Here is a 10,786-nt window from a genome sequence, read left to right on the forward strand (position 1 = left end):
TCCTCTTCACACACTTAGATGTTGTGTGGCTGTCCTGGCACACCCAAGAGCACAGCTGGCTCATTCAGCACTCAGCCAGATAACCAGGCAGTGTTAATCAGGCTCTACAGCAGTTACAGGTGTTCTCGTCCTCCTCTATACTATCCATTTTATTGGTTTATTAAGCAGTGTAGTGACTTATTTGCTTGCTTCCGGGTGTGGTGGGGAGGCTTGTTGCATTAATACTGGCACTTGGATTTAGCTATTAGCTTAAGCTACTGTTTTTTCTAAGACCTGATAGCTGCCAGTCATTGCCTCCATCAAGCGGTTGGTGTTTAAGTGCTTTGGTCCAGTCAAGTTGAGGAAATGCCTACAGCAGCTCAGTTTTTGCTCTTTTCCTGTTGACGTCCACTTTACTAAGAAGCAGCATTAAAAGGTATTGATACTGCTATCACTGGTGGACTTGGGGGATCTTAAAAGTCCTCTATAATTAAATCTCAGTGTGTTCAGGCAGCAGCTGGTGGATTTGAGTAACAAACTCAAGTACATGTCGTTTTTCATCTTTAGACCCATGATTAGTGTCAAGTTTGTGCTGCCATTGGTTTTTCAGTAGAACATCCAAGGCACACATCCAGCCTCTGAGAGGAAAAGCATCAGTTACTGCCATAATTTACTTAATCTGTATCCAATATTTGCTTTTTGCATGTTTTAAACAAATATAACAGTAAAAAAAAAAACTTTTTATAACAAACCAAATCTGAAATCAGAAATGATTGCTTTGTTTTTTGTTATTGAATGTGGTGTAATTTTAAAGACCTGACTTCCAACATCAAGTCTATCTACATAAGTCCACCACACCAAAATAACCAAAAAAAACAACAACACATCAGACTAGCATTCTAGCTAAACTCTACCACTCCCCATATGATGAATGACGTCAGCTGTACTTCATTTATTCAACAGACAAATAGAAAAACAGAAAAAAACTGAAGTAAAAAAAATTGAATCTGGTGTGACAAATATATTTTAGCCCATATTGACACTAGCTAACCAGGAATTGGTTTATAAAACACATACTGTCACTGCTAATGAGCTGATAACATTATAGTGTAATGTAAAATTAATAATTGAATTAACAAAAACAAATGCTGCATAAAAATCAACATAGTATAGTTTACAACACTACAAAGGACATGTTGGTGACGGCCTTGCAGAGCAAAACCACTGACGTAGTAACAATACCTGTAAAAACATTTCACTGCCACTTGGCCAGGAGTGGACGAGTGCTTGCAGACGAGTCCTCATCTTTCATACAAACATGGAGGTTTAGTTTACAACACTACAAAGGACATGTTGGTGACGGCCTTCTAGAAGGGTGTCACCAACATGTGACGTTGTATGAACAAACCCCCATGTTTGTAGTTCTCACCAGTATATATAAGACCGGTGTAGCTCAGACATGTGACGCTTAACAAACAGAGTTCATTTCAAAGGATTGTAAAATAGCTGAAATATGTAAAATGTAATAACACAGAATATATCAGTACTTTTAACACATTTGCTTTATTAATAATAGCCTCATAAAAATATGAACATTTGCAAATTTACAGTTTCTAACCTGAGTATATGAGACAATAGGAGAAACCTACAGCCAGTATATATAAATGAACTGCAGCTAAACTCTGATTATCATTTACATTATGTGTGGACATACCAATATATTGTATATACAGTTTGTATATAAGGAGTTTTTTAAGCGGTCTTTTTCTTGAACGGCCCCGTTGCGGTATGTTAAATACCCCAATTCTTTCATCTTTGGGCTGAAGGAGAAACAACACTCGGTGTATAAAAGCTCAATCAAAAATCGCTTTATTCCATACAGTTCTCATTATTCCATACAACACTTTGAGCCTTACCGATGTCCAGACGGGAGATGTGCACAGGAGGGTGTCTGGCAACATCTCGAAGTGTCCAACAGTTACAGACTCTTACAGCTTTTTCCCCTTCCCTTCAGGGCCATAAAGCCTAAACCCTCACATTCTTTCTATCTTACAGCGCCTAAGTGACGGCCTTGGCTTCCTGTTTTATCTCCTCCTGATGAGATGGGGCAGAAAAACTCTACAGTATGTTCTGTTCTCTTTGTAATCAGAAAAGGAAGGCCATGATTCTACACAAACAGCATTTCTTATAACTCAGCAGTATAATGTATCATAAAACAGTGTAATGATTTCACAACCTTTAATTAAAGGCATAATGTGGCCTATGGCCGTATAATGATTCAACAATTATTTGATTAGAAGCATAAGGTGGATAAGATGGTGTAATACTCTCACAGGTAAGATGGTGTAGCTTCACCTTCCGTCTCTTCTGCTCAGGTCGGGAAAAAAAGACATTCAGTGATTTAACAGTAAAATTATGAAGCCACTACACAGTGTGTAGATGTGTATGCCTGCTGACCTTTGACCTGCCGGGCCAGGAGACGTGGTCCTGCCAGTCCGATACCCAGTGCACCAACTGGAGCTGTGGTCAAGATGGCTAACACCGCTAATGTTAGCACGTCCAAACCAAACTTAATTAAGGCCTCGTCCCCTTCCTTCCTCGCCATGTCCAATGCCTTGGAGCCAATGGCAGCCTAGCACATACAGACATAAATAACTGCTCAGGAGAAGTGCAGATTAACAATGAAGGAATGTATCATTAAAATCACAGAGGTGGTTTTAAGGGAAACAACGGTACTTTTTTAGTTCTTAGTCATAACTGAGGAAGATGTATAGGACCTTGGGTTTCATGACTAATGACAAACTAGAACATGTTTATGAGATTAACGTAGTAATTTAGGTTTTAGAAGTCAATAAAGAGAATTCAAGAGCCATGCAGGTAGTTCTAATCAATTCAATCTAGTGATTTCAGTGGTTTATAAAACACACGATGTGTGTGGATAATTTTAGTGGCTGTTCTGGACACCAGTGGCATTTTAGGAGTGTTAAGAGACGTTATGGATCCTTTAGAAGTTTCCAGATAAGTCTGAGGTGCTTCTAGTTCTGGTTTAATAAAGTCGGGTACATTATTCTTGAAAAATGAATATCTTCTAGCAGTCTAATGTCAGGATTACACACTCACAGACCTGCACAGTAGCTTTAGGCAGCCAGGCCACAGAAATGAAGAGCTTCTCTTTTAAGTTGAATCCTCCGTAATGAACCAACAGGAAGGTGACAAGTAGACGGATCACCAGACCAATAAGAATGCAGGCCATACCCAGACCTAAGGGCATAGACACAACAACAAAGAGGAAACCAATATCTTAAATTGCTCAAAGCAGTGAAATGTTTTGCTCTGCAGGTTAAAGCTCTTTGATTACTGGGCCCACTGGGCTCCTAGTAACTGAGAACAAAATCTAGACACAAATGGAGCAAAGTCTAACTGAAATATACCGGTAGTATAATGTTCTTACCCACAGTACTTGGGCTGAGTGCTTTAATCGTGATCTCAGCTCCAATCAGACCAAAGAGAAGTGGCTGAAATACATCCCATGACCGACCCACCATTTCTGCTACTGGTGCCTGATTGCGAAGTTAGAGATACCTGGATTAACCACATTCCATGGTGCCAGCCATTAAAAGACATGTTGATTTAGGGTAAACATGACAAAATCCAAGGATGCAGGTTAAAGTGATCCTGATATATGATACCTTTTCAGTCTTCCAGCCCAGTGCAGCCAGGAAAGCCAGCACCAGTGTACAGAGACCTCCAGCTCCAGCAAAACCAATAACATGACTGAAGAAGACTGAAAATGTGGACAGACCCAGCAACATGAGGGTCCTCCTCAATACCAGATCCTCCTGCGATCAGACAGAAGATATTAAAGACACATTTTATGAACAATTAAAAAAGGAAAAATCATATTAATATAAAAATGTCAGACCTGGTCATTGCTGGGGAAGCAGTACAAGAACATGCCCAGGATCATGCCAGCTACGATGCCTCCCACCACCTCCAGCAGACCCTTCAGTATGTTCATCCATGTAGAACCTGCAGGACAAACACAACAAGACCATGTAGACTAGAAAAGAACGAACTGAACAGCACAGGACAGAAACATTTTGTCTGACCTGTAGAGAAGGCGATTCCCAAACAAGTAGAGAATCCTGTTATGGCGAGAATAACATCAAAGCTTCCAGCGGCAATCAGGAGGGTGGGGATTCCCTGAAGAACAACACACAGTGACATTAGAGCTTTAAATGTTCTTGACCCTTTGGAAGCTCTTGAGTTGGTGAAGCTTAACTATTAGTCAATCCTGAAGGAGCCTTGAGCTCTTTTGGGTGATTAGGAGTGTCGCTTTCATTTAAATAGCCTTCAAGTATTTTAAGACTTTTAGAAGTAGCTGTAGCAGCTACTACTAAGTAGCTGAAAGTACTTGTGTATTACAAGCTTATGAATTAATTTGGAGGGATAACTGATAAGGTTTACAAATCCTTTAGAAGGCTATTGTTACTGAATCACTATCCTATTAAAAGCTTCAAGGGATGCTCCTGACACCCCTCCACCACCCATCACTTTCTCTCAAGACCAGGTTCAGATGCAAATGAGGAGACTCCACTCAAACAAGTCTGCTGGACCAGGCGAAGTGAGTCTCCACATCCTCAAGACCTGTGCCCCCCAGCTTTGTGGAGTCTTCCATAAACTGTTCATGCTGAGTCTGAGTCTGCAGAGGGTCCCAGTACTGTGGAAGACATAATGTCTCATTCCTGTACCAAAGACGCCACGTCCCAGTGGCCCCCAGGATTACAGGCCCGTGGCACTGACCTCCCACATCATGAAGACCCTGGAAAGGCTCATCCTGCACCAGCTCCGACCCATACTCAGACCACATCTGGATCCCCTTCAGTTTGCTTACCAGCCTCGTCTCAGAAAAGAGGATGCTATCATCTACCTGCTTAATCGTGTCTACACCCATCTGGACCAGCCGGCGAGCACTGTGAGGGTCATGTTTTTTGACTTTTCCAGTGCTTTCAATACCATCAGGCCGACCCTCCTGGGTGATAAGTTAACAGCGATGCAGGTGGATGCTTCTCTGGCGTCCTGGCTTGTTGATTACCTGACAGGAAGACCACAATATGTACGTCTCCCACAATGTGTGTCTGACAAGGTGATCAGCAACACAGGGGCACCACAGGGGACCATCCTCTTCCCCTTCCTCTTCACCCTCTACACCACAGACTTCAGCCACTGCACAGAGACCTGCCATCTTCAGAAGTTTTCTGATGGCTCTGCGGTGGTTGGATGCATCAGCAGGGATGATGAGACAGAGTACCGGGCTGTGGTCGACTCCTTTGTCACGTGGTGTGAGCAGAATCATCTGCAGCTCAACGTGGCAAAGACCAAGGAACTGATCGTGGACTTCAGGAAGACCAGGAAACACTTGACCCCTGTTTCAGTCCAGGGGGTCAGTGTTGACATTGTGGATTACAATAAATACCTTGGAGTACACATTGACAATGAACTGGACTGGGCTAAAAACACCACAGCACTTTACAGGACGGGCCAGAGTCGTCTCTATTTTTTGAGGCGACTGAGGTCCTTCAACATATGCCGGACAATGCAAAGGATTTTCTTTTCTTTTGTCTTTTGTTTCCAGTGCGATCATCTATGCTGTTGCATGCTGGGGGAGCAGGCTAAGGGTCACAGATGCCAACAGACTTAATAAACTGATCCGTAAGGCCAGCAATGTTGTGGGGATGGAGCTGGACTCCCTTAAGGTGGTGTCGGAGAGGCGGATGCTGTCCAAGATAAAGACAATGTTGGATAAAACCTAATAATAATAAATAATGTACACTTTTATTGATCCCCGTGGGGAAATTCTTCTCTGCATTTAACCCATTCACTCAGTGAAGCAGTGGGCAGCCACCAGTGCAGCGCCCGGGGAGCAGCGTGTGGGGATGGTACCTTGCTCAAGGGTACCTCAGGGTAGCCGTTCAGGGGATTCGAACCCCTGACCTTCCGATCATGGGGCAACTGCTTTACCTACTGAGCTATCCCTGCCCCTACCTGAGATATCCCTGCCCCTGACCTAACCTCCCACCCACTCCATGACATGCTGGTCAGTCACAGGAGCACGTTAGGTGAGAAACTGAGATTACCGAAAAGCACCACTGAACGACACAGGAAATCATTGCTGCCTGTGGTCATCTCCCTGTACAACTCATCCACTTAACACACTGTTTACTGCAACAGCTACACCCCTGTTGCACATGCTCATCTTCTTATCCAGCTATTTATCAATAAGTGACTAATAAGTGACTAATACCTTATTGATAAGTGATCAATAAGGGATCAATAAAGTATTCTGATTCTGCTTAAGCTTGTAACTTTGTAGAAGGTATTAAGGACCACAGTGGGTCTCCTAGAGGTCACTGTGGGTCCTTGTAAAGGGGCTAGGATACAATTAGGAAGCTTAGCAATCACTCAGAATGTGTCGATGGAGCTAGAGCCATTACAGGAGTTCTAGAGGACTCTAGAACTCCTGTAATGGCTGTTATTTTTAGGTTATACTTGCTCTGCATAAGCCTACACACATGTTTTGTCATTTCTATAGACTCATCTCAGGCTCATCTGTTTTTCCACCCATACACTGCCCCTTCTGGCAGGATGAACCTTTCATCAGTCAAATGTATTGATGATAGTAACGGGTGATAATTTACCTTCTCCACTCCATATCCTTCTCTCTGCAGAAGCAGCATTGAAGGAAAAACAACTGCTGGAGAAACGGCAGCCAGTACAAAACTGCACAAACACAAATATCACAGGCACAATGAGTGTCGCTTTACTTACTTTGAATCTGCCATACAGACAGAAATAGCTGCAATTAACATGCAGAAACCACCTGTTTAAAGTCGGTTTAAAGAGATTCCAACATGTCAACTAAAGTATTGACTAAGACCATTGTGTGTGTGTGTATGTGTGTGTGCAAATTACCCCAGTATGAAACCCCAAACCCATGGCAGACCCAGCAGGAAGTGAGAAACCACAGCAGCAATGCAGGCTTCCACCATACAGGGTCCAACTGCAACACGTACGCACACTGCTTTCAGTCGACTTAAAGCCTGCATGCAAACAAGGATTTAAGAGACTGCATTTGATTTTCTGTGTGTAACTACCAGCATGTCAGGAATTGTATGCTGCTACAGTATTTGAATGTTTGTGTACCTCAGGGTTGAGGCCCAGACCAGCCCTGGTCAGGATGATGGACAAGGCGATGTTCCTCAGAGCTGCAGACCAGTGAGTGTCAATGAAGATGGCGTCCGTTATGTAAGGAACATTACGCAACAGCAGACCCGCCAGCAGCATACCTACACGCACGCACACACAAGTTTGTACAGGCATGCTGTAGTTGTAAGGACCATAACTAACATAATGTGTGGTAGCACTTTGTGATAGGTGTGATCCCCCTCAAATTAAATGGAATTTAATTGTATTTTATTTGAAATCGCAATGTGCGTCTAAGTATCTACATATACTTACTGATAGATACTGTGCATAGGATAAGAGGACAACAATTCAAGTTTTACTGACATGAAGAAATAATAAGCAGTGAAGATTTTCAGGTAATATAGTGGAAAAAGTTTGTATGTATGAAGTACTGTTAGGGATGCAGGCTGTATTATAGAGTGGGTTAACATTGCCTTTATACTTTCCTATTATGCGTTATTTTGGTGTGTATCATGGATGTTCCAATATTCAAATGTCCATTTATGTCACATATGAGGACTGTTCTCCTTCTCCTTCTTATAAGGAAATAAAATAGCATTGAACACTGAATAGCAGAGGCCCATGTGATAAAACTGAGCCAAGTCGAACTTGACTTTTTCTCTCACAACCATCAACCACAACTTTCAAATGGACTACAAAAGAACTTTAGTAAAACTACAAAAAAGCAAAATATGTGGCAGCTTTTGTGTTTGTGTTTTTCAAACAAAAGCCGCTACATAACATTGCTTACACGCCTGAAAGTAGAACATATTTATAATGCAAAACATTGACTGAAAGCGAGTGGTTGGATTGATGGAGAATGGATCATTCTCAAAGAGAGAAATCGCAGCACCCCCTAGTGTTCTAGCTGCACAATTGCAGCACATAACAGCGCACGAGTATAACCGCTGGGAACTTGCATGTGCTACGCTGTAAGCTCTACATTTAACACAGGAAGTATTTATTAAGTTTTACATGACCTCTATTAATCTGGATGAGACTACAACACAATAAGTTACTGGGCTGTACCAAGTAGTGGAGGAAAGGGGGGCAGTGTGGGCAGTTGGATCATTCCCACCAGCTTCCCTCCCAGCACGGAGCAGATGAAGAGGATGATGATGCCGAACAGGTTCCCTCCAGGTAAACACTCTTTTCCCGTGATGGACCAGACGACTCCGAACAGCAGAGCAAACAAACACACTGCGAGCAGACGGGAAATCTTTTAGACTCGTTAAGTTTCATAGTTTTTCCTCTTTCTCTGATATTACACATATTCAGGCTTTATGTTGTGAAAAACTGGAATCTGGAAATTAGAATTGGTGTGCCTTATTTTGTTGATGTTTCTACAATGTACAATTTTTGGATACTCGACCCACTTCTGGTCCTTGGGCTGATAATTCTCACATTATGAGTGTTCGTTACCTTTAGTGATGAGCAGGTTGACGAGTCCATGAGGTCGAGGACATCTGTCCTTCAGATTGATACAGGACGCGCAGCATGAGGAGGGCGACTCAGATGATGGCATCGTCATCTGTCCACACACAGATTTTTTTTTCTGTTTTTGATTTTTATTTAATACATGTGATCAAGTTAGATATTTGGACCTTAATCACCTGATCACACTTGCCTAGATACTGCCTGGTAATGCCATGGCAACCACTAAATGCTAGGGAAAAAGTATCTCAACAGATTACTGCAGTTTGCATAGAAGACTCCACCTTGTCTCAAATATTGCCGATCATAGGACATTTGTCTTTCAAGTAAAAGTTGTGCCTTTTCATTGCAACTTCAAACTGACAAAGAGCACAAGTTGCAACAAATTTCAGCTAGAGATTGCTAGCAACTACTTCCTTTAGCAACCAGTTTCATAGTTACTACCTCCTGCTACCACCCACCAACCGGATGGGGAAATACATTTTTTTTAGCAATTGATCATTTCCAGAACATTGCCAACCAGTCTTTATGTCTTAAGCTGGGCATACACTGTGCACGTTTTCTTTTTCTTCAGTTGCGTTATTCAGCTTCTGCTCTGCTTTTGCACAATTGACTCGCAGGGTTTAGAAGTTCATAGGTCACGATGCAGGTCTCACACTCTACGGCCCGATGCTCAGATACGACCTGAGTGCTCACACTGTGCGTCCATAACATGAAGCTTATAACACAAAATCTGTCGCTCGCTCTCCCTCTCTGTCTTTCACTCACACAGACACACACACACCCAGTGGCGGTCCTAGCCTGTTAGGCGCCCTGGGCGAACACCCCCTCTGGCACCCCCACATCTGCTTACCTGTATCTTTTGCTCGTTTCTCCTTGTAGGAGCCATAATTAAATGTATTGAATTTTAAGGATCACTGGGTTTTCATTTGTTTGGTTGCTATGGTGATGTGTAACGGGAGTCAGTGGGTGCTAGCGGTGACATTAAGAGGGCGTTGTCAGTCTGTCTTTCACTGGCTTGATTTTGACAGAGAGGAGGGCTGGGTAGCCGTAGTTTTTGTTGACCGCAGCACGATGAGTTTCCCCTTGTTGCATTAGAGCCTGTGATGTTTTATTGCTCTGTAAACTTTTCAAGCACTTCAATAAACAAGCGAGCAATTCCACCTCTCGCATTATTGCGTAAAGTTGACAGCGCGTCAGGCAAATAGGCAGGCTCAATCCCCGGCCTCTAGCGACTGTGGAAGTCGCTACACTCCTCCTCTTCTTTTCTCTGTTTTTAAACTTTAAAAACGGGTTGTGTGTGAGACTTTAAATCAACAAAATATAAAATATACTTTTTAAATTGTTATTGATCCCTTTACCCCGAGTCCTAAAGTGTATATTTATTTATATGTATTGTTTGTTTACTTGCAGTGCTGTAACTGGAGCCTCGTCTCTATATACTGGACTGTATGTAGCGGAGATGACAATAAAGTTTACTTTGACTTCAGCAGCGAGCAGGCGCACCGAGGGCTCTCGCGCTCACTTTTCACGAAAACATCGGTGCAAATTATAAGTCTGCATCATGATGTCTGGTGTTTACATGTTTGTTGTTTGTTTTTATTTTGTTTTATTTTGCGAGTTGGTTATTAGATGCTGCTCCAGCCAGACAGAGACTCCCCCGCCGTCCCGCCCTCTCCTCCCTGTGCCGCAGCAGGCGCACCTCACATACTGAGGGAGCCCTTACTCCCATGGGCGATAGAAAACCGATCGGTGCCTATGCCATTCCCAATATGCGCTCGCATGATGTCGGGGCAGCATGAGTACGAGCAATTTTTTTTTTACCGATGCCCGTGATGCCCCCCACCACCACCACGAATCCGCCCCGGGAAACCGCCCGTGTCGCCCGTTTCTAAAACCGCTACTGCACACACCATCAGCTTTGTTAAATTGCTATTGAAAAACATTGACCAGGCAGCTGTGATTGAGCAGCAATGTAGCTCCAACTATTTTCACGGTTGTTGTGGTCGTGATCATTTTTGAGGCCACATCGAAATTGTTCAGATGAGCTTTCCAAAGTTCTACAAGTTGTGCCTCCGCCGCTTGTGTCCAGATCGCACGCTGCACAGCTGTGCTGCTCCGTCTGTTC

The 10,786-nt window shown here is 43.1% G+C and overlaps 1 protein-coding gene across 1 annotated transcript; it reads right to left on the reverse strand.

Moving 5' to 3' along the window:
• Positions 1-2,213: 2,213 nt before the first annotated feature.
• Positions 2,214-9,596, reverse strand: LOC120727374 (sodium/hydrogen exchanger 9B2-like). Its single transcript, XM_040021603.1, has 13 exons — positions 9,512-9,596; positions 8,647-8,755; positions 8,254-8,424; positions 7,183-7,325; positions 6,952-7,079; positions 6,678-6,759; positions 4,089-4,182; positions 3,902-4,008; positions 3,669-3,818; positions 3,431-3,539; positions 3,104-3,240; positions 2,437-2,611; positions 2,214-2,346 (listed from the first exon to the last, which is right to left on the reverse strand). Exons 1-13 carry the CDS (start codon positions 9,545-9,547, stop codon positions 2,309-2,311), a joined length of 1,479 nt encoding a protein of 492 aa, XP_039877537.1. The 5' UTR covers positions 9,548-9,596; the 3' UTR covers positions 2,214-2,308.
• Between the last annotated feature and the right edge of the window lie 1,190 nt (positions 9,597-10,786).

Source organism: Simochromis diagramma, unplaced genomic scaffold (assembly GCF_900408965.1).
Source record: "Simochromis diagramma unplaced genomic scaffold, fSimDia1.1 OVJJ01000740.1, whole genome shotgun sequence".
NCBI lineage: Eukaryota > Metazoa > Chordata > Actinopteri > Cichliformes > Cichlidae > Simochromis > Simochromis diagramma.